Below are 25,611 nucleotides of genomic sequence, written 5' to 3'. Positions count from 1 at the left end.
AAATAAAGGTTTTAAAATAAGCTAAGTGTCACTAATTGAATAAAAGTATAACTAATTAATAAAAGTATATGTTCAGTTAATTGTCAGCCTCTTACATGTTTGCATCTCGAGAGATTGCAGAATTCAAGCAACAAATTATGTTTTATAAACAAAGTTTGGGAGGAACACATTGAAACACTCTATCTAATCAGCACGAGAGGAGGAATATATACACAGACGAGAGCCGACTCACCTATAGTTACCTCGGCAGTTTTCTGCATCCCTCCGCAACCCTGCTCCTCACTCTCGGAAGTCTGGGTTTGTGCTAAATTCCAAGATTGGAGCCCTCGATCCCCTTAGACAGCATGCCAAATATGCTTAATATATGATTGTTTTGTGTGAACTCATGAAAACAATCACCACAGGTAATCGGACATTATTTATTTATTAAAGATTTATTTTTGGCATCTTATCGTAGATTAAAATGTATAAATAATATGTGTATTGTGTTTATGTCTCATGGTGTACAGTGTCTTTGGGTGGATTAGGAATGTTTGTGATTTGGTTTTAGTGACTTAGGAGTCCTCTTGACTACTCCTAACCTTTCACAGATTTAGGAGCTAGTTTTAGTGCTAAAATGCTTTGTGAAAATTTAGGAGCCCTAAAATTAGGATGAAACACCCATTATTTTTAAGAGTTTCTCCTAAATCAGCAAGTTAGGAGCTACTTTTAGCCTTAAGATGTTTTGTGAATACGGCCCCAGATCACACACATATTTTATATGAATCAGACTTAATAGTTTTAGACCTACAGCATCCAAAATAAATGCAAAGGCATATTTTTCAGCAGTGTAAGATTTTTATTTGCATTATCCACTCACAAAACCTGTGATAAGTGTGCTATTATAAAAGTGTTTATACAGTATGTGGAATTATGTTTTTAAAACATACGCACCCACAAATCTACTACATCAGGTAGACAGAAACTTTATTTTCTCATGTGATACAAGCAATCAAACCAACATTAGACATTCTGACTTCAAGGAAAGACACGTGGCCCAACATGATAATAATTAACAGGAAAAAAAGATGAGAACATCCATCATGTAACAATACAAAACATTCGCCTACATCAAGTGAACGATCTGCCCATACAGGCTATTTTGACCAAATGTGTGTATATCACACCACGGCCACAGACACTTAGAGACATCCATAAATCAAAAGAACATATAGCCCAATATGAGCCTTAATGTCATATAATATATATTTTAGTGGATTCACTCTGAATTTTGTTTTCTCTCCTGAAACTCTGCAGTGTATATGTGGCTGTTGGTCCTCTTGGCAACATGAAAAATAAAACTTTTATTTAAATTGCCTATACAGAAAGCAGGTAAAGAGTGCTCCCTTTATAATGACTGAAGCTGTCAATCACTTCAGATTCAGCGCTCAAACCCTGCTGTGATCAACGCTGCAAATCACGTAGTAATTAGAAACCTTTGACAGTCTTCAGACTACAGAGAGTGAACACAAATAAGCTCGAGGCTGTTTGAAAGCAGCTGATTTTCAGCGGGGACCAAACAGCAGCCAGAAAACAATATGAAATTAACACCCTAAAAAGTAAAGGGCATGAGACAGTATTTGCAAAAGCTTGAACGATTGATTGATTGATTTCGCAGCATCAGACGGGTAATTATTAAGCCCCACCAGCAGTTGAACGGTTAGCTCTGAATCTAAAAAATGAATTACTATCAAAACAATCAGATGAAGATAAACAACTACACATGAAAGAGGATTTACAAGTGTGTGTGTGTGTTATTTAATCTGACACAGAGACACTGAAGAATGATCATAAACCCTAAATCCAGCATAGAGGGGTTCAGTGAATGTTGTGTTGAGTGTGTGTAAGTGTGTGAGTGTGTGTGTGTCAGAGACACTGTAGAAGGTCAGAGTGCCGGCCGACACGTCTACATACACTCCTGCTCTATTAGAGGATGAACGGACGACAGGTATATCAGTGCTGTTCTTATTGTGACAGACACTGAATCTGTTTTCAGAAAAAAACAGACTCCAGGATTTGTCATTGGATCCAAACTCACAGTCACGACTCCATCCTTTCCTCCTGATTCCTTTATATGTCACTGATATTTCAGCATTTCCGCTCCATTCAGCCTCCCAGTAACAGCGTCCAGTCAGACTTTCTCCACACAGAACCTGAGGAATAAATCCATCAAATCTCTCTGGATGATCAGGATACGGCTGCTTCTCTTTCACACACTCCACCTTCCTGTTCTCCTCAGACAGAATGAGACGAGTGTTTGCTGTGTTTGGATCCAGTGTGAGATCACAGGCATCTGAACACAAGAAGAGAGAAACATCTATAACATCAAAACAACAGTCACTAGACAAGTGTGTGTCTCTGTGTGTGTGTGTGTGTGAGAGAGAGAGAGAGTGAGAGAGTGTTAGTGTGTAGTGTAGTGTGTCAAGTGTGTGTGTGTGTGTGTGTTGTATGTGTGTGAGAATGTGTGTGTGTGTGTGTGTGTGTGTGTGCTCTTTTTTGTGACATATCAGGACACAAATGTGTATAATGACATGAGTATGACATAGGTATTACAAAAAGAGGTGACTTATGAGGACATTACCCCATGTCCCCACTTCTCAAAAGGCTTATAAATCATACAGACTGAGTTTTTGTGAGAAATTAAAAGTGTGCACAGTTTCCTGTGATGGTTAGGTTTAGGGGTAGGGGTAGTGTAGGGGGAGTGAAAATACGGTTTGTACAGTATAAAAATCATTACGCCTATGGAATGTCCCCACAATTCACAAAAACGAACGTGTGTGTGTGTTTTATGTGTGTGTATGTGTGTGTAGACCTACACTTTCGGAGTCCTGCTGTGGTCCTGATCTCTCCTCGATGATCCACACTATAAACACAAAAGCACACATTAATGCAGATATGAATCATGCACACGTTTAGTATGTCAGAATCAGTGTTTCACACACTTGAGTATCTGCAGTGAGCAGTTCAGATCCTTCAGTTTGTCCAAAAGCAGCTTGACTCCTGAATCTCCTGGGTGATTGAAGCTCAGATCCAGCTCTCTCAGGTGTGAGGGGTTTGAACTCAGAGCTGAAGACACAAAACCACAGCCTTCCTCTGTCACCATACAGCCAGACAACCTACAGATGGATCAAAACAGCCCCATCATCCACAAAACACACATCAACACTCAACAGTTGAGTGAATATCATTCATAGTGTGAATTTATTGTCACTAATTGTGTTATTGTTGTTCAATTGTCTCACTCAAACAAATAAATAATAACAAATATTTTTGGCCAACATTTTCCACTTTTGATGTCATTTCTAGTGAGAAATTCCTACTATAGTAATTAAATAATTGTTTAGTTCTCACCAAAGCTTGTGCTGTTTTGCGGTAGATCATTAAACTGTTATGCTGCATTCACACCAAATGCGTCTGGGGCATCTGATTTACATGTTAAGTCAATGTAAACGCATTGCGCGGCGTGAATTGAGGATTCACGCACCTGACACATCTGACGCGCAAATTGAGCGTCTGATGCCCTAGACTCCCGAGTTGAAAAATCTGAACTTTGGCGAAAATTCACGGCGCGTTAACCAATCAGGGACTCTGCTTTGGTAACGTGTTTATTACGTGATCAGCGGTGGAGACCAGAACAAAGATAATAGTCTGTGTGTGGCCACCTATGATGTGTCATCATATTTTTATCGAGACAGGAATAAAAAGGACCTTGCCTGGAAGAGGATAAGCGAAGAAATCGGACAATCTGGTTAGTTGTAAAACGCTTTGCATGATTTTTAGGAAGTAGTCCCTTTTAGCAATTTGTTAGCAACCACCGTTTTTAAGACACAGTAAAGGTTTAAAAAAATCACAAGCAGGTTATAACTGGTGTGTTTTATGTCATAGATCAAAACGTGAATATATTTAGAGGCTTTGTTAACCACAGACCTTATTTCAGGCGATTTAGCAAAACCCCATTCAAAAAACCCATAGACTTTACGGCGTTGGAACAGGAAGCCCTAAAATGCTAACTTCCGGGTTTTGCCTACAAAAATGTGTCATCCCTGAGTTACTCTATTCAGAGGATCTGTGCAGAAAGAGATGGAAGCCCCTCCCATGACGCGAATTCTGAACACACTTTGTTTAAACGCGCGAATAGAGCGAATTTGATGCGCGTCTGAAGAGTCTGACTTCAAAATGTTCAAGCATCCAACTAGACGTGTCTGACGTGAATTTGATGCCCCAGACGCGTACAGTGTGAACACAGTATTACGCTGCCTCAGAAGTCTGTCTGAAATCAGTTTCGTGAAAAATTCTGACTCAAGCGAGCTTGCTTTTTATGCACATTTTTAAAAATGTATGTGCATACTGGCATTTCCATCCAGTAGTTTTGTATGCAATATCCTAAAATGCACATAAAAATAGGTGGTTGGAAACTGCAACTGTGATATTTAATTTGCTGAGGTTTTAAATATGCTTTGATTAATCTACTGATAAAGAGTGCCCTGCTAGGACTGTTTGTCTGTGTGTGTTTTTTTTTTAACAATGTGTGATCTGACGTTATCAAGTATATTATTTAACCAAACAAAAACATGCCTTGAGAGTCCAAGAATTCACTGCGTTATGCTGCCTAATGGAAAGCAGTTAGAAAAAAAAAGTTACACAGGGGCATTTCTTGTTTTTGTTATATTTGTGATGTGTGTTATGTTTGTGATTTTTATCACATGATATAGTTGAGCAATATCACAGGGGCAGAGTGCGGTTTTCCTAAATGTAAACATGATTGCAAATAAGATGATATTTTAAACAGTTCAATAAATAATAGTTTATATTGTGAGCTTTAGACACAATATTGTCTGGTTTTGCTTTATTTCACCAATGAAAATAGTTCCAAACAAAGCCACAGCAGAACTGTCAGATTTTCACTACACGATTATCATGATTAAAAAAAAAAAAAAAAGAACAGTATTACCACAATAACTGGAGAATTTTTTGAAAATAAATAATGCTATCAGTCAAATTATTATTATTTTTTTTAATTTTTTGTCCAATGAATCACACGCAGGTGGAGTGTAAATGCACATCAAATGCAAACAGAACCTGTTATTATCAGTCCTTCTGTCTACATTGGTCATGTCAAAGTAGACATTCAAAATCTATTTGCCCTGTTGTCAAAGCAACCGTGTGGAGTATGTCAGACATAAAACGGGGGCTCAGGTTACTGTTGTCAGCTTGTCACATGGGTTCCATTTGATTTTGATGTGTCACGCTGCCTACCTCCAGTGCAGACAGTGTTTTTTACAGAATACAGACAACTGTCAAACTGATGAGCTAAATTTTGTAAGTGTCTCCCTTTCATCTGTCCTCTCCTCTGACATGATTTTGTGTGGGAGAAGTAGCTACATACTCCTGTTCCTTGTTCGGATTACTCCATTAAAGATTCCTGAGGAGATCTCCTTTGTCATGTGATTGAATACTACAACCCACTATGACATTTATATATTCTTAAATACCTCAGTATCTGTAGCTGACAGTTTGGACTTTGCAGTGCATCAGAAAGAAGCTTCACTCCTGAATCCTGCAGGTCAATGTTACTCAGGTCCAGCTCTCTCAGGACACAGTTTGAGGACTGAAGAGCTGATGACAAACTCTCACAACAATAAACAGTGAGATTACAGAGAGCAAGTCTGAAAGAGAGCAGAACACACACATCAACAATCAGATCATCTACAAACACATCAACATTATGAGAGTCTGACTGTAAATTTGTTTTTATATGTTCTTAATCACCTCAGTATCTGCAGCTGACAGTTTGGACTCTTCAGTGCATCAGAAAGAAGCTTCACTCCTGAATCCTGCAGGTCATTGTTACTCAGGTCCATCTCTCTCAGAACACAGTTTGAGGATTGAAGAGCTGATGACAAACTCTCACAACACTGAACAGAGAGATTACAGCCAACAAGTCTGAAAGAGAGCAGAACACACGCATCAACGGTCAGGTCATCTACAAACACATGGACATTATGACGTCTCACTGTAAATGATCTCTTATATGTTCTTAAATACCTTAGTATCTCCAGCTGACAGTTTGGACTCATCAGTGCATCAGAAAGAAGCTTCATTCCTGAATCCTGCAGGTCATTGTTACTCAGGTCCAGCTCTCTCAGAACACAGTTTGAGGATTGAAGAGCAGATGACAAACTCTCACAACACTGAACAGAGAGATTACAGCCAACAAGTCTGAAAGAGAGCAGAACACACGCATCAACAGTCAGGTCATCTACAAACACATGAACATTATGACGTCTCATTGTAAATTATCTCTTATATGTTCTTAAATACCTTAGTATCTCCAGCTGACAGTTTGGACTCAGTCCATCAGAAACAAGCTTCATTCCTGAATCCTGCATGTTATTGTAACTCAGGTTCAGCTCTCTCAGTGAACAGTTTGAGGACTGAAGAGCTGATGACAAACTCTCACAGCAACGAACAGTGAGATTACAGTGATAAAGACTGAAAGAGAGCAGAACACACACATATAGTCAGATCATCTGTAGAACCCTACACAAGCCTTAAGTCTGGGCCTTAGCCTGGCCCTGGCCCGAAACACTCAAGCCTGAGCCCAGCCTGTTTCCGACAGCTTATCAGAATTCTCAGCCCAAGCCTGACTGGAGCCCGTGATTTCCATAACACAGCCTTTGTTGCAGACATTAAAATAGTTCAGTTTTCTTTTTAATGGCAAAGTAGTTGTAATTCTTTTTATTTCTTTATTAAGTTCATTTAGAGAAATTTTTCACCACCACGTAAAATTTCCTTCCTTCCCATTTTTTTTTCTACCACCATGTCCCTTTAGGGGCTCCGTAGTTTTGCAACAGGAATATCGCAAAAAGAGTAGCAAAAGTCAAAGTGCCAGGAATTAACACTCTGAGGTCTAAAAACGCGCCGGCGCGTTTTGCAGGTTTTTTTTCACATTGCAGCAAAACAGACTTAAAATACTCTGTCATTTTTTGTCATAGAGACATAAGTAATACATCAATTGGAACTATAGAATATCTCCTTTTATTTGTATACACTCAGAGTAAAAACAAAATGTTGTGCTTTTTGTAAAATAAAGAAAACTAACATGATGCGTGATCTCTCATCTCCCTCTGAACGAAGTCCAATCTGATAGTTCTCAGAAAATGAAGTGTAACTTAGTGAATGCTAATCACAAAAAATTCATACTTATGTCTAACAAAACGTTGAAATGTCAGGTTTTAAATCGTGCAAGTCAAATCGAAAACAAACATTCTGTGTTTATGTAATCTGTATGAAAAGAGAGCCATGTCAGAAGTCCGTGATTCAGCTCATTACCCACTAATGCGGCCACACCCACGGAGCCAGCGCTATTCACAGGCAAATTCAGAGACAACACATGCATTCATCATCTCAATCGTGTATTTATTGCCTTGAAAATTGTTTATCTGGATGAAAAAGCCATGGTTAGCGATCTCTGGAAGACATTCAGTAAATTCCTGTTTGTTTTCTTCTATTGATAAGTTTTAAGTGAGTTTTTGTTTCTTTAGCGCCCTCCGGCTGTAGTATGAATTGGTAAACACCATTCATGGAATATCGTCTTCTTCTTAGGTGAATTTGTGGACTAAAATGCACAGAGCGCCCTCCGGCTGCAGTATGAATTGCAAACACCAGCGCTCATAGAGATAACAATGAATATTAAATAAAAAATAACTCCTCTGTATAGAAAATTGACATAAACATATGAGAATCCTATATTTCTCCAAATGTGCATGCTTTTAAACTAAAAGCCTATATTCAGACTCTTTGCATCACAGAAATACATTATATTTTAAAGTATAATATAAAACCATTATTTTATATTGTAATAAAATTTTTCTGTATGTTTCATATACCATGATGAGCTTGAGACATCACAGAAGTTTTTTTTTCACAGCCTACCTGACTGAAATGCCTCATTAATATGCAAGTCTTTTCAGGTCATTACTATTCAATTCTTTTGTCTTCACAGGTGAGAATGAGCCATTATTCATGGAGATTCACGCCTCCTCGCATACCGTGTTTCTTGGCAAAAAGTGTCTTACAAAAACTAAATCAGTATATTGTTATAAATGAAAGAGTAGTCAGCATAATTTTTACATAATTTTGAAGCAAAAACTCTAGTCTACAACCTTCAATACCCAAAAGTCTTGTGAACACAGATTTAATATACTTTTATTGGCCTTATATCAGTGACTTAAGTTTTTTGTTTTTTCAGTAACCACGCATAAACGTTATTCCTTCAAAAACACAAACATGTACACACATGTTCCTCACATATTATGGTAGCCTAGTTTGTGCTGAATACAGTGTAATGGCACTTGTGTCATTAATATGTTTATGAACAACTGAAAAAAGCACAAATGTCAGGGCATGTCAAAACTTCTCCAGGCCCCAAATCAGCCTCAGACTCCAGAGGGTTAAACTTGTACTGCCAGATCTGAGAGGTTGTAAGCACCGACTTGAAGCTGTACAGCGAAACTGAAGTAAAGTGCAAAAGTAAATATGTCACACATTTGTGTCTGTCATTTTGTTTATGTGAATGCCATTTTACACATTTGTAACTATTAATCTGCAACTACAACTTCGTAACACGGGTGTAGTGTTGTAGTCAAGAACACCTAAACCGAGACCAAGACAAGACCAAGACTTTGAAGGGCTGAGACCAAGTCAAGACCAAGACCAGTGCAAGTCCCCACACTGCATGACACGCTTATGATAAAATGTGGAATCTGCATATGATTGGCACTTCTCTCGTGTGTGTGTGGGTGTGTAAGAGAGAAGTTTTGATAAAATAATCAAAAGGCATTGCAGATATGTGGGAATTTATCTTTTTCTTCTATAAGCAAATAAATGCGAACAAACACTTAAGAGCTGGAATTAACTTAACCATTTATTGGGAACTAAGTTGCTTCTCCTTCACAGTTTATTTTCTCCACCTCTGAGATCAAAGTGTCTGAGAAGCACAAACATAATAAATTGGTTAGATGTAAAGAGATAGAATGTCTGCACATATCAAAGAGTTACATTTATACTTTTAGGACAAATTTAAAAATAATTTAAGAATGATTTTTAGACAGGCTCACAAAGTCTCTTTTGGTGAGCCTGAGGTAGGGATGGGTGAAAAATATATATATCACGATATATCTTGTAGATGATATAAAATAAAGAAATATAGTGTACACTGATATAATTTAATAATTTAACACTTGAATTTTGTCAATTAAGTTTGTTTGTGGACAGCAAGCCTACCACACTCCTGTTAAAAACTGAAGCTAAAACGCCTCGATCGCCCCCAGGTTGCTCCCAATAAAGCTCATAATCGCCACCCCCTTCTGCTTGCGAGTTTGCTTTGTGAAAAGCGCTCGCGCACATTATAAAACTCAAAGTTCCGTAAAAATGCTAATCTCGATGAGGTATTAATCTAGACCAGTGGTCGCCAACCCGTCGATTGCGATCGACTGGTAGATCTTTGTCACTGCCCCGGAAGCTCTCAAAAAAAAAAAAAAAAGAAAAGAAAAAGAAATTAGTACAAAAAATACATTGTGCCTGATTGATGTTCAGTTTTCACGCATCTGTAATCTGTTATTTCTTAATCTAACTGCTGTATTTATTTTTAATAAAGTGACCAATGAGATAAGAGATGAACACTGGTAAGTTAACTGTCGCAAACGTAAATATACGGCGGTCGCGACGTAGCAGTCAAGTTAGAATGGCGGAGGCTCCACGAAAGAAGACAAAAACATACAATTTCCATCCAGAATGGGAACAGGAATTTCTTTTTACTTTGGTAAAAGATAAGTGTGTATGTATGTTGTGCCACCAAAAGCAAGCATTATGTAAAAGAGGAAATCTGGAGCGGCACCACAATACCAACCACCCGAAATTTAAAGACAGCTACCCGCCTAAGAGCGCGGTCCGTGCAAGGAAAGTTGATGAGCTGAAATCTGAGTTGAAGGCCCAGCAATCACTTTTTACAAAATCTGCTGAGCAAAATAAGGCTGCTACTGAAGCATCATTTCGTGTAAGTCATTTTCTGGCTAAAAACAAAAAACCTTTTACAGATGGTGAATTATTCAAGGAAGCAATGGTCATTACTGCAGAGACTATTTTCAAGGATTTCAAAAACAAAGACGACATAAAAGCTACACTCCGTGCTGTACCTCTCGGTCCTGCATCAGTGACAAGGAGGATCGAGTTACTGTCAGAGGACGTGGATCGACAGGTGTTAAAGGACTTATCACTTTGTGAATATTTTTCACTGCTGTTCGACGAATGACTGGATGCAGTGGACACAGCGCAGCTTGTTGTTTTTGTCAGAATGGCTTTCCAGGATTTTACAATGAAAGAGGACTTCCTCACTCTTTTGCACTTAAAGGAGAGAACGCGAGGTGAGGATATTTACAATGAGTTTAAAAAGTATGTAAAAGAAAATAATATCCCCATTCATAAACTGGTAGCAATTACCACCGACGGAGCACCGGCGATGCGTGGTGTGCACTCTGGTTTTATAGCACTGTGCCGTAATGACCCTGATTTTCCCGACTTCAAGAATTATCATTGTGTGATTCATCAGCAGGCCTTAGCAGGGAAAGTTGTGGACTTTTCTCAAGTAATGTCACTGGTGGTCAAACTGATAAACTCGATACGAGCAAAAGCACTTCAGCATCGCTTATTCAAGGCGTTACTGGATGAGCTCGACGCCGCGTACGGAGACCTGCTACTTCATGTTGATGTGCGTTGGTTGAGCCGCGGTAAAGTGCTGCAGCGGTTTGTTGACTTACTGCCTGAGATAAAGACTTTTCTGTCTGCAAGAAACAAGGAGCACAAGGAGCTGTCAGATGATGCGTGGCTGCTGGACCTAGGGTTTCTGACAGACTTGACTGCAAAACTGAATACACTCAACAATGAGCTCCAGGGAAAAGACCGACACCTGCCCCACATGATCAGCGCAGTGAATGCTTTTAAGTCTAAGCTCGGTGTTTGGATCACACATCTAAAAAACGGGAGACTAACACACTTTCCCACCCTGGAAAAAATGTCACAGAGCATTAAAGACAAGGATGTTTTTCAACCTGAGAAATACTGTGCTCACTTGGACAAAGTTGCAACAGAGTTCAATCTGCGTTTTGGTGAGTTAAACGAAATGGAATGTATTGCTGCATTTGTCTCAAACCCATTCATGCTCATTGATATAGAACAGGTTGCAGCCAAATTCCAGCAAGTATTTTCTTTGTCAAGTGGAGTTGACATGGAGATGGTTGATTTGCAAAATGACACATAGCTGAAAGTCAGATCAAGGGACAGTGACTTTTGGGGACTTGTCAACAGAGAGAAGTTTCCACTCCTCACTGCATGTGCACTAAAAGTGAGTGCCTACTTTGGATCAACTTACCTCTGTGAAATGGCTTTTTCACAGATGAAAATAATTAAATCAAAATACAGGAGCCGCCTCACTGACAGACACCTCACAGACTGCCTCAAATTGGCTGTATCTGGCTATGAGCCAAACTTCAGGGGACTCACAGACAGTATTCAGCCTCAGCCATCACACTGACTAACTTAATGCAGCAGTTTTGTCTTCTGATGGCATTGTTAAAAGTTATGTTGCATGAGATGGGTCATAGAACTTAATTGAGATTGTTAGAATTTTAAGTTAATTTATAAAATGTTAATGGTAGTACCTTCAGAAGCTTAAGTGAATAAGCAATTTACTGCCGACAATGGCACATTTTCAGTTCAGTGCCACTTCATATGATCTGATCACTGCAAGTACAGTGTTGTTACATTGATACAGCATTTTTTTTGGTTGCATCAGTTTAAAAGTTTTTTTTTTTAAAGAATACTTCATGTAATTTAAATAAAATACTAAATAAAAGGCATCAAGTTGGAAGTACAGTCTGAGCTTTTTCTATATATTCTTCGATAGATAGGTTGGTAGATCTTGCCTTTCATCAAGACTGTGGTCAGGGATCTTGGGCTTGAAAAGGTTGGTGACCACTGATCTAGACAGTCCATTTTGTCTTAAAGGGGTGGTTCAATGCGATTTCACTTTTTTAACTTTAGTTAGTGTGTAATGTTGCTGCTTGCCTTGAGCATAAACAGTACTGAAAGTTCAATGCAAACGGAGATATTGTCTTTTAAAGTTATGGCAGTTTAATGCCTACAAAAAAAATAAAATTGTCTGACATCTCTCCGACAGCCATGGTCACGGTGACGGCACAGCTTGCTCTCCTGTCTCCCGCATTCACATGTGGAGTGTGTGTGTGTGTGTGTGTGTGTGTGTGTGATGCGATGTGGGGGTTGGCGGCACGGCGCGGGGAGGGGAGTAAAAACTAAAAACATTTAAAATTAGACACGAGTCAAGCTCTTGGTCAGAAGTTTAATGTCTAATCACAGTAATGATGTTAACAAATAATTTCGTGATATCCCCTAAGTTTTGGTCTTGACAGGTCTTGAAATGAAATCCCGAGTCCTCTTCGTCCGAGACTGAGATGAGACCGAGTAAAAATACGGTCGATTCCGAGACTAGACCAAGACCTTTAAAAAGTGGTCTCGAGACCAAGACTGATCTCGAGCACTACAACACTACACGGTGTTTTGATTGTTGTCTGCGTGTGCAAATCGAAACATTCAGCTTTTCACATCAGGGCTGTGAGTGTACATTTCAATTTACAAATACAAATATTAATCCAACAAGTTCTCACATTCAAATCAGCAACCTCTCGGGTTTTGCTACTGATTTACTTTCATAAGAGTGCGCTGTCATTATACAGTACGAGAGCGACCTCTAGAGGCGAAATAAAAACTATCACTGATGCCCCCTAGATTTTGTTTTGACATGTGACATGAGGTTGTGCGCTGCACAGACCTGGGGCCTATACCATAATGGTAGATGAACAAACTCAGGGTTATAGGATTAGTTTCGAGTTGACAAAACCAAACCACTCCAATCCGGCTTTGTTGGTACCATGATGCTGATCATCAACTTTCTCTGTCAACTCAGGCTTTCATCCTGAGTTTGTGAAGCACTTGCACATGAATCCGTGACATCAGTGGCAAACAGCCTATCACATGCCTTGCAACAGAAATAAACTGTGATTCACTTCTCGCGAGAGAGCCAGCGTGATTCAAAACTCTTTCGCTGAAAATGAAGAATTTAAATGCATTTACACTAATGGAAAATACTTTTCTGTGAAAGAGGACAAATAAAAGAAATGATCTTTCTCTATCAGTGCAAGTGAAAGTTGTGAAGTTAGTTGATAATACAGATGCTGGTCATATAATTAGAATATCGTGAAAAAGTTCATTTTTTTATTGTAAATTATTTTTAAAAATGAAACTTTCATATATTCTAGATTCCCTTCATGTAAAGTAAAACATTTCAAAAGTGTTTTTTTTTTTTTAATTTTGATGATTAGAGCGTACAGCTCATGAAAGTCAAAAATCCAGTATCTCAAAATATTAGAATATTTACATTTGAGTTTCATTAAATGACCATCCCTACAATATAAATTCCGGGTATCTCTTGTTCTTTGAAACCACACTAATGGGAAAGACTGCTGACTTGGCAATGGTCCAGGAGACAATCACTGACACCCTCTACAAAGAGAGTAAGTCACAGATGGTCATTACTGAATGGGGTGGCTGTTTACAGAGTGATGTATCAAAGCATATTAAATGCAAAGTTGACTAGAAGGAAGAAATTGGGTAGGCAAAGGTGCACAAGCAACAGGGATGACCACAAGCTTCAGAATACTGTCAAGTAAAGCCAATTCAAACACTTGGGAGAGCTTCACAATGAGTCAAATGAAGCCGGAGTCAGCGCATCAAGAGTCACCACACTCAGACATCTTCAGGAAAAGGACTACCAAGCCACTTCTGAAACAGGAACAACGTCAGAAGCTTCTTACCTGGGCTAAGGAGAAAAAGAACTGGACAGTGAACAGTGGTCGAAAGTCCCCTTTTTAGATAAAAGAAAATTTTGCATTTCATGTTGAAATTATGGTCCCAGAGTCTGAAGGAAGACTGGAGAGGCACAGTATCCAAGCTGCTTGAAGTCTAGTGTGAAGTTTCTGAAGTCAGTAATAATTAGGAGGGCCGTGACGTCTGCTGGTGTTGGTCCATTGTGTTTTATCAAGTGCAAAGTCAATGCAGCCATCTTCCAGGAGATTTTGGAGCACTTTATGCTTCCATCTGCTGACAAGCTTTATGGAGATGCTGATTTCCTTTTCCAGCAGGACTTAAGCACCTGCCCACAGGGCAAAAACCACTTCTAAGTGGTTTGCTGACCATGATATTACTGTGTTTTATTGGCCAGCCAACATGCCTGACCCCTGAATCTATGGGATATTTTCAAGAGAAAGATGAGAAACAGTCGATCCAACAGAAGATCTGAAGGCTCAATAGTGCCTCAGCAGTGCCACAGGCTGATCACTTCCATGCCACACTTCAACGATGCTGTAATTTGTGCTAGAGCAAGTCATTTGCTGTAATATGTGCTGAAGACCAAGTATTGAGTGCACAAATGAACATACTTTAAAGAACTTGAACTTTTCTGTTTTGAAAATCCATTTTTTGATTGATCTTAGGAAATATTCTAATATTTTGAGATACTGGATTTTGGACTTTCATGAGCTGTACGCTCTAATCATCAAAATTAAAAAAAAAAAAAAACTTTTGAAATGTTTTACTTTACATGTAGGGAATCTAGAATATATGAAAATTTCATTTTTAAAAATAATTTACAATAAAAAAAATGAACTTTTTCATGATATTCTAATTATATGACCAACACCTGTATATAGCAATAGAGACTTAAACATACAAGGTCACATGTAGTAATTTTTAAAGAGTATATTTACTCCTTATTTAGGCCTATATTACATATGATCTATATATATTAATATTCACTGAAACTAAGTGCTTAATAACTACTTACACTAAATTTGCGTGTGTGTGATGGATTAATAAAAATATAGTTCATATAATTATAAAAATCATATATAAATTATATTATCATTAAAACCAGACAATTTCATTGTTAAATATTTGTTTTTACTATATAATGACCTTTAATTTAGAGGAAGAGAAACTGGGGGGGTGACTATATTGCGTTGGGTGTGTCAGTGTCACTTAGCTTACGTCTGATTGGTCCAATTTCAGTTTGAGATCTCTAACCCAGAACATAACCTGCCCCGGAGCAGGTTAGCCATGGAGCGTAAGATACTATGGTGATGAACACCACTAAAAGCTAAGTTACTTTCATGGTACCTAAAACCCAAGATTGGCGCAAACTACTCTGAAACTTACCTGGCTAGCCAGCTAATCCAGCTTCATGGTACAGGCCCCGGGACACTTCAAAAACTGGTTTAAAACATAGACAACCAAACGGTATGTTATACAGTGTACACTACAGTACATGTTTTCATATCATTACAAAGTAATTAGTTTGTTGAGTAGATGCTGAATTAGTGGAAAACAGCAGTATGTTTGCCGTTGAGGCTGAGAGGATGCTAACATTAGCAGTACCTCCAGAGGTTAAAACAATGTGACAAAAACACCAACTGTATAATGACACGATTGTTACCATTCATTTGCATCGGTTTATATCCATTTGTTTGCTGTTATGCTTTCATTATCCATCGAAGTTGTATGTTTAAACTATATTCTCATGCAGTGACAGAAACATAACAAATCAGAAATGTATTCGATTTCAATTCTTTTTTTATCGGCAATGTAACACATATTTTGATTAGATAACCATCAAGTTTTCAAAAATAGAGGCAAATGTGTGAGAGTATACATATAATAGACCCATGCTATGCCATTGTGTATAAAGATGGCAATTTTTAAGCATGGCTGTTTGGATTTATATGAAATGGTAACACTTTACAATAAGAGTCCATTTGTAACATTAAATAAGGTTAATAAAAGAATTGTTCATTTTAATTTCATAATTTACATTTTAACATTTTAAAGTTGTATCTTACATTAGTTATAATGCACTATAAATTAACATGAACGATCAATGTATAATTAATATGTTAGTATTTTTTATATTTAAAATTTACAATAAAAATTTAGCCATTTTTTTTAATTCAACGAAACAAAATGTAAGAAAGTTAAAAATGAAAAAAATCTTGCTGCTCAAAAAGTGTATAGAACAATTTTTAATAATTTTTTTTTTGCTCCTTTTGTATTTTACATTTACTTGTACTTTACTTTCAATACTTAAGTACATTTAATATCAGAAAAATACTTTTTGTACTTCAGTACAAAAATATCACATACTTTAAAACTTTTACTCAAGTAACATTCTAAACAGTGACTTTAACTTCTACCAAAGTCATTTTCTGGTCAGATATCTATACTTTTACTCAAGTATGGTTTTCGAGTACTTAATACACCACTGCTTATTTATGTAGACGTGAACATGCGCATTCCTTTATATACGATTTTATGAATGATCTACGCTGTTTGACTGTACTACATAAAGTGCTATTAAGTGCTAACCATGGCAATTTCAGTTACGAGCTAATGTTCTGATGAACTTAAGACGTTAGATGAAGTTACTGTACGCTTGGTACAGCGTCTCCGGGTTCTTCAGGGAGAAAATAGCCGTGTAATATACTGCTAAATCTGGTGAACGAATTCTAAATTCGTGGCCACGATATATATATATATATATATATATATATATATATATATATATATATATAGATCCAGGATTACATCAAGAGAAGTCAAAATTACTATAACGGTTAATCCGCTGCTGGATAAAATAATAAATACAATAGGCTATTATATTTATTATTTTATCCAGCAGTGCCACTTTTAGGACTGCATGGAATTATGACATTGCAAAGGAGAGATATTTTCTATAGGCTCATATATTTTCTAGTAGTTAGGATTTTTCATATTTCTATTAGGATCAGTGGATAAGCACAAACTCTGGATTTTTTACACAAGTGATAATTCACTGTATTTCAGTAAAACATCAGACAAACCCGAAAGTGTGTTTAGCTTACACTCCCTGGCCATATTTTTTGTGTGTACAATAGAAACCTTGCAATGCTGAAAAAATACATATTTGCATTTATTGTATATGCAAGATTATTTATTTATTTATGTATTTATGTATTTATTTATTTTTACTAAAACAGATGTTATTATGTTGATCTATTATTTATGTGCTCAATTTAAGCAATGAATGTTCACTTCTCTGCTTGGTGTATATATGTATATATATATATATATATATATATATATATATATATATATATATATATATATATATATATATATATATATATATATAAACACAGTGAGTCTTAATTTGAACCTATTTTCACTCGCAATTACACAGATTAACACAATGTGGGGGTTAATAATTTTTAAATATCCGTTGATACTTATTTGGGCCTATACTATAAAATATGAACCTTTAAAAACCATCACCACAAGAGCTAAACAATACAGAGCACAAGAAGTGCACATGAAACTCGCTCTCTCTCCATTGCATTATCATCAACATACAGCAAATTACACAAAACACTTATTACAACTAACAGTAAACAAATACAGATCTTATGGCTTTTTTGGGGGGTGCTAATTAAACTGACAAACTTTAAATCTGCAAAATATCTCTGAAGAACTGCATTCATTACACTTATAGCTCCGTAGACTAGAATACCCGTCAAAATAAGAGTCTTAGTAAAGGAGATAATGCAGCTAAAAAAAAAAATTAAAATGCATACAAAAAGAGATAAGAAGATTAATCATAATAAACTCTGTTACAATAAAGAATGATTAATATGTATATAAATTATACAGTGAAGAATATGCAGTTATTTTACATTTGTTTTCCTTATTAATGTACCTGACAACTGTTAAACCTACCTAAAAAACACTGTTTATTTCATATGTATCTGTTCTGTTGTATTTATGTAGGCCTGCTGAATGTTAAATAGATCCAATCCATGTTCATTAGAAATTATTCGATGATGCAGCAATAAACTTGCAAGTATAATTTAATGCAGGTGTTTTTAACTTTGCTGATTTAAAACATGATCAAAATACTATCTATTTTGATGACAAAATTTCTAATAAGAGAGGAAGTGACAAATAACTGTATTGGAATCGGCCAGTAATTGTTTGTTAAAATCAGTATTGGCCCCAAAATCCTATCAGTGCATCCCTAATTACTGGTGTGCATCTTGAGACAAAACAACGGCATGGACATATATCAAGATATATCAGGGCAAGTTACTTTCAGTTAAAACAACTCAACCATGCATTTTAGTCTAGGATTAGCTTAAGCCTTGTCTGTGAAACCGGGGGTATGCTTGTTATTTAGGAGAAAATCTCTTATTTAGGAAATGGTGCTAGATTCATTATTAAACATGATTATTTATTTGTTAATAATTAACACTCACAGAGCTTTTCTGCAGTTGATCACAGCTGGTATCAGTCTTCTTTTCCCCTCATCTGATGTGTTGAATTTCTTGGGGTTCAACTCATCCAGCACCTCCTCTGATATCTGAAGCATGTAGGCGATTGTTGAGCAGTGAGCAGGAGAGAGTTTCTTCTCTGAGTGTTTGTCTGATTTCACAAACTTCTGAATCTCTCTGGACAGAGTCTGATCTTTCATTTCCAGCAGACAGAGGAATAGATTGATGGATTGATCAGCTGAGAGATTAAGAAAATCCTCCTTATCTTTGATCTTCTTTTGAATGTACTCTGTGGTTCTCCTGATGTTCTCTGAGCTGTTCTCTGTGTGTGTCAGTAGATCCTGTAAGAGTCTCTGATTGGACTCCAGTGAGACGCCCAGCAGGAACCGCAGGAACAGATCCAGCTGTCCATTCTTACTCTTGAGGGATTCATCTATTGCTGATGTCAGTAGATCATACAGAGACTCTTTATTTTCTGCTGCTGTTAGTAACCAATGCAGAGACTTTTTATTAGATCTGTAAAATCTGAATTTATACAGTGGTTCCTTGTTCTTGATCACATGTGAGTAAAACACATAGAAAGCAGCGAGAAACTCCTGAACGCTCAGATGAACGAAGCTGTAGACTTTCCTCTGATGAATCACAGATTCCTCCTTAAAGATTTCAGTGCAAATCCCAGAATACACTGAGGCATCAGTGACATGTATGCCGCTCTCTCTCAGGTCCTCCTCATAGAACATCACATTGCCCTTCATCAGCTGACTGAAAGCCACTTCAGCAAGTTTCACAATCACTCTTCTGTTGGATTGCAGGAGTTTCTCTGGATCTCTCTTTTCATACTTCTGATTCCTCATGTTGATCTGAATCAGCAGGAAGTGGATGTACATTTCAGTCAGAGTTTGAGGGATTTCTGCACTCCGATCTTCTTTCAGGAGCTTCTGAAGCACAGTGGATGAGATCCAGCAGAAGACGGGTATGTGGCACATGATGTGGAGGCTTCTTGCTCTCCTGATGTGTGAGATGATTCTGCTGGCTTGATGCTCATCACTGATTCTCTTCCTGAAATATTCCTCCTTCTGAGGCTCATTGAATCCCTGAATCTCTGTCAGACGGTTGATGTATTTGGAGGGGATCTGATTGGCTGCTGCTGGTCTGGAGGTGATCCAGATGAGAGAGGAGGGAAACAGCTCTCCTTTCATGAGGTTTGACATCAACACACCCACTGATGAAGTCTCAGTCACATCAGAAACTTCCTGAGCATCTGAAAACATCAATGTGATTCTGCTTTCATCCAGACCATCAAAGATGAACACAACTTTACAGTCCTCATAAATCTTTGAGTCCAAATCTTGAAGTTCAGGATGAAAGTCCAGCAGAAGTCTGTGAAGACTGTACTGATGATCTCGGATCAAGTTCAGCTCTCGAAATGGAAGCACAAACATGAAATCTACATCCTGATTGGCTTTTCCCTCGGCCCAGTCCAGAATGAACTTCTGCACAGAGACGGTTTTTCCGATTCCAGCGATGCCTTTAGTAAGAACAGTCCTGATCTGGTGTTTCTCCTCACATCCTGGTTCAGGTGAGGCTTTAAAGATGTCATTGCAGTAGATTGGAGTGTCTTGTGAGTGTTGTGTTCTGGCTGTTTTCTCCATCTGTAAAACCTCATGTTGTTTATTCACTCCTTCACTCTCTCCCTCTATGATGTAGAGCTGTGTGTAGATCCTGTTCAGGAGGGTTTCATTCTCTTGGAGTTTCAGTCCCTCAAATAATCTCTCATACTTGTTCTTCATGCTGGTTTTGTGTCGGTCTTTGACTCTCTGCAGTTCATCATTCATTGGTTGAGGAGAATCTCCAGTCTGATCATCTCTATCCACTCTGCTGAAACTACAAAAATGACAAAAAGAACAGATTAAAAAAGCATGTAAAGTAAAGGATTTAAATTTATAAATAGAATAGTATTTACTCACATAGTAAGTCAATACATGTCAATACAATCTTGTATTTTCTGTATAATTAATGTCTTACATTTTACATTTACAAGTTAATTGAATGATATATAATCGCTTGCATGTATATATTGGCATGGCTTAAAAAGATGTGGGCAACATTCCCCTCAGCTGCCGATACACAAGTGAAAGTGTTGTAGCACAGCTCTCTTATAGTTCAGACGTGATGTCATTTGAAGCCAGAAGCCATTTGCTCATTGTGAGAGACAGAGAGAGAGAGAGAGAGAGAGGAGATGCAGCTCTTCTGATTCATTCACTCTGCTTGTGAAATTATTTCTCACAAAAAGTTTTCAAATGACTGATTTGATGTGACCATCTACGTTGATTAATTTACTAATTAATGTTTGCAGTAATTTCCCGCATTATCAATGTGAAACCTGCTAAATGAGTAAAATTATGCGCAATACTGACATTCCTGCACAGAAATTCAGACCACATATGGTATTGATTTTATAACGATACTACGATATTAGATTTTGATACCATACTGAAGCCACGATTGTGGTATTGAGCCATCCCTAAGCAACATTTACTACAAAACAAGGTTTTCATGATACTTTACTGTTTTATAATATGATATTAAGCTGTTCTGAAAACACTATCATGAGCACCATGTGTGCTGCACATGCATACTATATTTATTTATAATCACACTAAGAAATCTGTCCAATCGTTTATAAATTATTACATTCCTGGATTAACAAATTAATCTGTAATTTTGTGTCTCACCTGGGGTCAGAGGTCACTGCTCCATCACTGAATACCGGGGGCAGAAACATTGATCTGTCACTCTTCAGAGACACACAGCTAGGCTCTGCAGATGAAGATCTCTTCCTCTTTCTCTTCTCTCTGTTCTCCATAATGAGAAACTGACTTCAGACCTGCATATGGAAACACAGAGAATAAATTACACATAATGTTTCAACTATTGCAGTAATTCCAGTGAAATCAAATCTTAATTCTACACAGACAGTGACATTCTGGAGAATTTGGTGCTTCAGACTTTGTAGCTTCAGTTTCTGGAGGATCGAACTTATGATGTCCATAAAGTAATGGTTTACTGACTGTGGAAGAACCAGATCTGAACCCACTGAACCGCTCTGAGATGAACTGATCAGTGATCCAGACTCCATTACCCAACGTCACTGTCTGACCTCACTGGCTGTTTCCATCCAAAGTTTCAAATTTAACTTCTGCACAAATTTGGAATAACGCATAAAACATTTATGAATAAAGCAGCGTTTGTGAACACAATCATGTGAGGCGCTTCTGGGAGGGAATTATACCGAATCATTTTAACGACAAACTTTATGATAGAGGGGCGTGGTTTGCAGATCTTCACACACTGGATGAGAAGCGCCACATTTAAAATAAAAACATTTCAGAAACCTCCATTAAAATGCATTATAACTGCTCCACATCCTTGATAATGTAGGCTACTTAAAGACTGTAGACTGTACATTTTAATATTAGTGATAATAGTAGCCTGTTAGGTTTATATTTTCTTTTAAGCTTAATTTATGACTTTCTGTATATTATTATTTTTAGACATAGATATAGAGATCACGGTTCTCCAATGATTCTGAATACAAAACAGACAATCAAACAAAATGTTCTATTTAATGTTATAAATGAGTCGATTTATAAATGTATAAATGTTATGATGCATATTTAAATATTTATAAAACAATAATTTTATAATTATTTAAATGAATTCATTATGTAAAAAAAATCATTTGAAATTAATAAACTTGTTACATTCAGAGTTTTTGAATGAATTTCATCATATACATTTTAACAGTCACTGGTCGCCACCTACAGGCTCAACATTGCATAACATTAGTTTCAAAGGTCATTTACTCATTTTGATTGCAGTTGCTGCAACATTTCTGTTTATATCCGGACTATAAATTTTTTTGTGTATGTTTGTAACAGAAGTAATAGCAATACTGTCAGCTGAAAACACTGTTTGTGAAGCTGTTCAGACATATAGGCTGTTTCAGACATGAGCGCTGCGCTCTCTGGATCAGCGGCAGCGTTAAAGCAGGTTTAAATTATATTCCAGCATGATCGTAACTTTAAAGGTGTAATAGACAGCAGAATCTTTGTAATTTAGGAATAAGATCATGTGTGTGGTTGAATGGAGATTGCAATATTTAAATAATTAATTGTGCATATATGGACCTGTAGCCTATATTTGTATATCATATTTGTACTAAACCTCTAAAGTTACCCGGGACCAGGCCCTCCACTTCTGTGATCCATGGATTAGTTTTCTGATCTCTTTATGAACTTTTTGAAGTGTCAAAGTTTCAATTGCGTAGGCTGTCTATGGAAGGACAGAAACCTCTCAGATTTCATCAAAAATATCTTAATTTGTGTTCTGAAGATGAATGAAGGTCTTACAGGTGTGGAACGACATGATGGTGTCGGATAGTTTGATTACTTATTAGATTGTGAGTTGTAAATGGGAATTCATTCAGTAAAAGTGTTTCCATCATAGTTTATGCACATTTTTTCATATAGCATTTATCAGATTCAGTTGAACACATACATTTTTTATGCACATTTTTAGAATTTATGCGCATATTGGCGTTTCCATCCATCGTTTTTGTGCGATACACCAAAATACGCATAAGTGAATAGAATCATCTCTACATATGCTCTTGTGTCTTATTGAAATTTGTTGAAGATTATTTATCCATTATTGATTTTTAGTTGTTGAAGCACTAGTAAACACTAGTAAATTTCAAATGTTTAATAGTTGCTCTCCCTCTAGTTTCAATGTATTCATTAAACAAACAAGTTCATTAAAAAATTAAATCACACTGACTCAAATCTCACTTTAATCATATTATTTCAACACATTCTTTTTTTTTATGTGGAAAACAGGTGTCAGCACTTTGAATATTATATTATATCAATCCCTGCATCCAAATGTGCATACTATCCACCCTATCCGTCCTAAAAAGTATTGAAAATTACTTATGCCACATACTATTTAGGATGGATATTGTGCACATTGAGACGCAGGCTCTCAGTCTAAAATATATCAATTTTAATGAGTCCAGTAATAATTCTAGAGATATCATACTCTAAACAGCTTCTCAGATAAAACATTTCTTATGTGGAAATAAAGAAGACTTCAGGAGGCTTACAGACTTACGAGGCTGAATCCAGCTTCTTATTCGCAGCTTCTTATTGACGCTGTCCGGTCCACCTTAAAAGACGCGACGCTTCCGCGTTTGTAGCTTCTTATTCACGCTCAGTTTAGGGACAGTGCGGTTTTTCTGTTTTCTGCTTTTTGTGTCTATTTTCAGAATTAGAGGAAAATAAACTATTATGAAATGCAAATAGCACTGATATATCAGCGAAAATATGCTGCAAAAATGTAAAGGCACTTAAAATATAATTATAGTATTCTTTGTTTATTGAACGTGTCATCAGCTCAACTTGAAGGACCGTGTGGTTTTTCTCTTGTTCACGCTTTTTATGCTATATTGTCTATTTTTAGAAAAAAAGAATAAACTATTCTGAAATGTAAATAACACCGAAATATCTGTGAAAATTACTGTACAATTACAAAGGTATATAAAAACAATTACATCATTCTTTTTGCACGTCATCATTTGAATGCATTAATGAATCAATTAAGACTTTAGGTTTATGTCACAACTAATATGATAAAATATAAACAAGGCCGGTGCAGAGACACACTTGAATGCGAAAAGTAAGATTAACCCTAAGTAATTGATAGTTGATCAATCTGGTCTTAAATTAGTGGTTGTTTATGAAAATGGCCTCTGAAGATGAACTTGACACTTTACGTCATAATATTGAGCTTTAAATTTAGGATAGCCTAGAGCACAGAAAACAATAATGTGACACGATATCAGAAGCCGATAAATAAACTTACCGTAATGTGGTATTTACGACAGATTTCACATTCTTAAGAATCGAGTTTTTACTTTCGGTTTGGACACACAGATGTTTCCTCAGAATGCTGCACGCGCATGCGCAGGAGGCCTCGGGCGTCAACAACAAATAAACCCCGCCCACCTCTCTTCTTCTTTTAGTTTTCTGTCGGGTTTCAGTCTATCGTTAAATTTGTTTAGCGCCACCTACTGTACTGGAGTGCGTAACATAATGACTTCCTCAATCTCTAATTACATTCTACTGTCCAGAAACTTCATTAAAGCCTTATAGCTGCTTCCATCTGCTTATTCCCTATTTCTGTTCATTTCTTTCCACTTCCTTCCATTTTGTTGTAATTTCTTTCAATTCAATTGTCTAAATTAAAGGTTTAGCAATATTTTTTTACATTTAGGGTACATACCTTACATTTATCTTTATTTGTAAATTCACACTTTAATATGTGAATAATATTATCTGAAACTAAACACATTTAGCGTCATCAGGCTTTTGTTTGTGTTTAATGGATAAACAGAGCTGCGCATTCAGGTTTATGGCTGCTGTAAATTTACCCACCAAAAGATGGCGCTGTTTTGCGACACTCTTGATGCTTTGGAACTTTTCCCGAAACATTTAGAGCAGGAGTGTCCACTACTGCTCCTGGAAGGCCACTGTCCTGCAGTGTTTAGCTCCAACCCCAATTAAACACTCCTGAAACAGCTAATCAAGGTTTATATGTACATTTAACTTTTCCGGCCTCTTATTGCTACCTGTCCCAACTTTTTTGGAATGTGTAGCTCTCATGAAATCCAAAACGAGCCAATATTTGGCATGACATTTCAAAATGTCTCACTTTCAACATTTGATATGTTATCTATATTCTATTGTGAATAAAAAATAAGTTTATGAGATTTGTAAATTATTGCATTCCTTTTTTATTCACAATTTGTACAGTGTCCCAACTTTTTTTGTAATCAGGTTTGTACATTCTACTGTACAATAGTAATATATCTCTGTCACACAAACTCGCTTTTGATTTAAAGGTGCCCTAGAATGGAAAATTGAATTTACCTTGGCATAGTTGAATAACAAGAGTTCAGTACATGGAAATGACATACAGTGAGTCTCAAACTCCATTGTTTCCTCCTTCTTATATAAATCTCATTTGT

At 36.9% G+C, this 25,611-nt stretch overlaps 1 protein-coding gene across 5 annotated transcripts; it reads right to left on the bottom strand.

Moving 5' to 3' along the window:
- Positions 1-949: 949 nt before the first annotated feature.
- Positions 950-24,566, bottom strand: LOC125278896 (NACHT, LRR and PYD domains-containing protein 3-like). Of its 5 annotated transcripts, XM_048208302.1 has the most exons (11): positions 24,447-24,564; positions 23,689-23,840; positions 21,260-21,411; positions 18,510-20,408; positions 6,361-6,531; positions 6,085-6,258; positions 5,809-5,982; positions 5,532-5,705; positions 2,982-3,155; positions 2,856-2,902; positions 950-2,332 (listed from the first exon to the last, which is right to left on the bottom strand). In XM_048208302.1, exons 3-11 carry the CDS (start codon positions 21,388-21,390, stop codon positions 1,794-1,796), a joined length of 3,483 nt encoding a protein of 1,160 aa, XP_048064259.1. In that variant the 5' UTR covers positions 21,391-21,411; positions 23,689-23,840; positions 24,447-24,564; the 3' UTR covers positions 950-1,793. The 5 variants fall into 5 exon arrangements, with proteins under 5 accessions (XP_048064259.1, XP_048064255.1, XP_048064260.1 ...); XM_048208298.1 differs by having other exon boundaries at positions 5,809-6,258; XM_048208303.1 differs by lacking the exon at positions 5,532-5,705.
- Positions 24,567-25,611: the final 1,045 nt, after the last annotated feature.

Source organism: Megalobrama amblycephala, linkage group LG11 (genome assembly GCF_018812025.1).
Source record: "Megalobrama amblycephala isolate DHTTF-2021 linkage group LG11, ASM1881202v1, whole genome shotgun sequence".
NCBI lineage: Eukaryota > Metazoa > Chordata > Actinopteri > Cypriniformes > Xenocyprididae > Megalobrama > Megalobrama amblycephala.
Note: the sequence above shows the minus strand (reverse complement) of the source record. Positions and strands in the feature narration are given on the sequence as shown.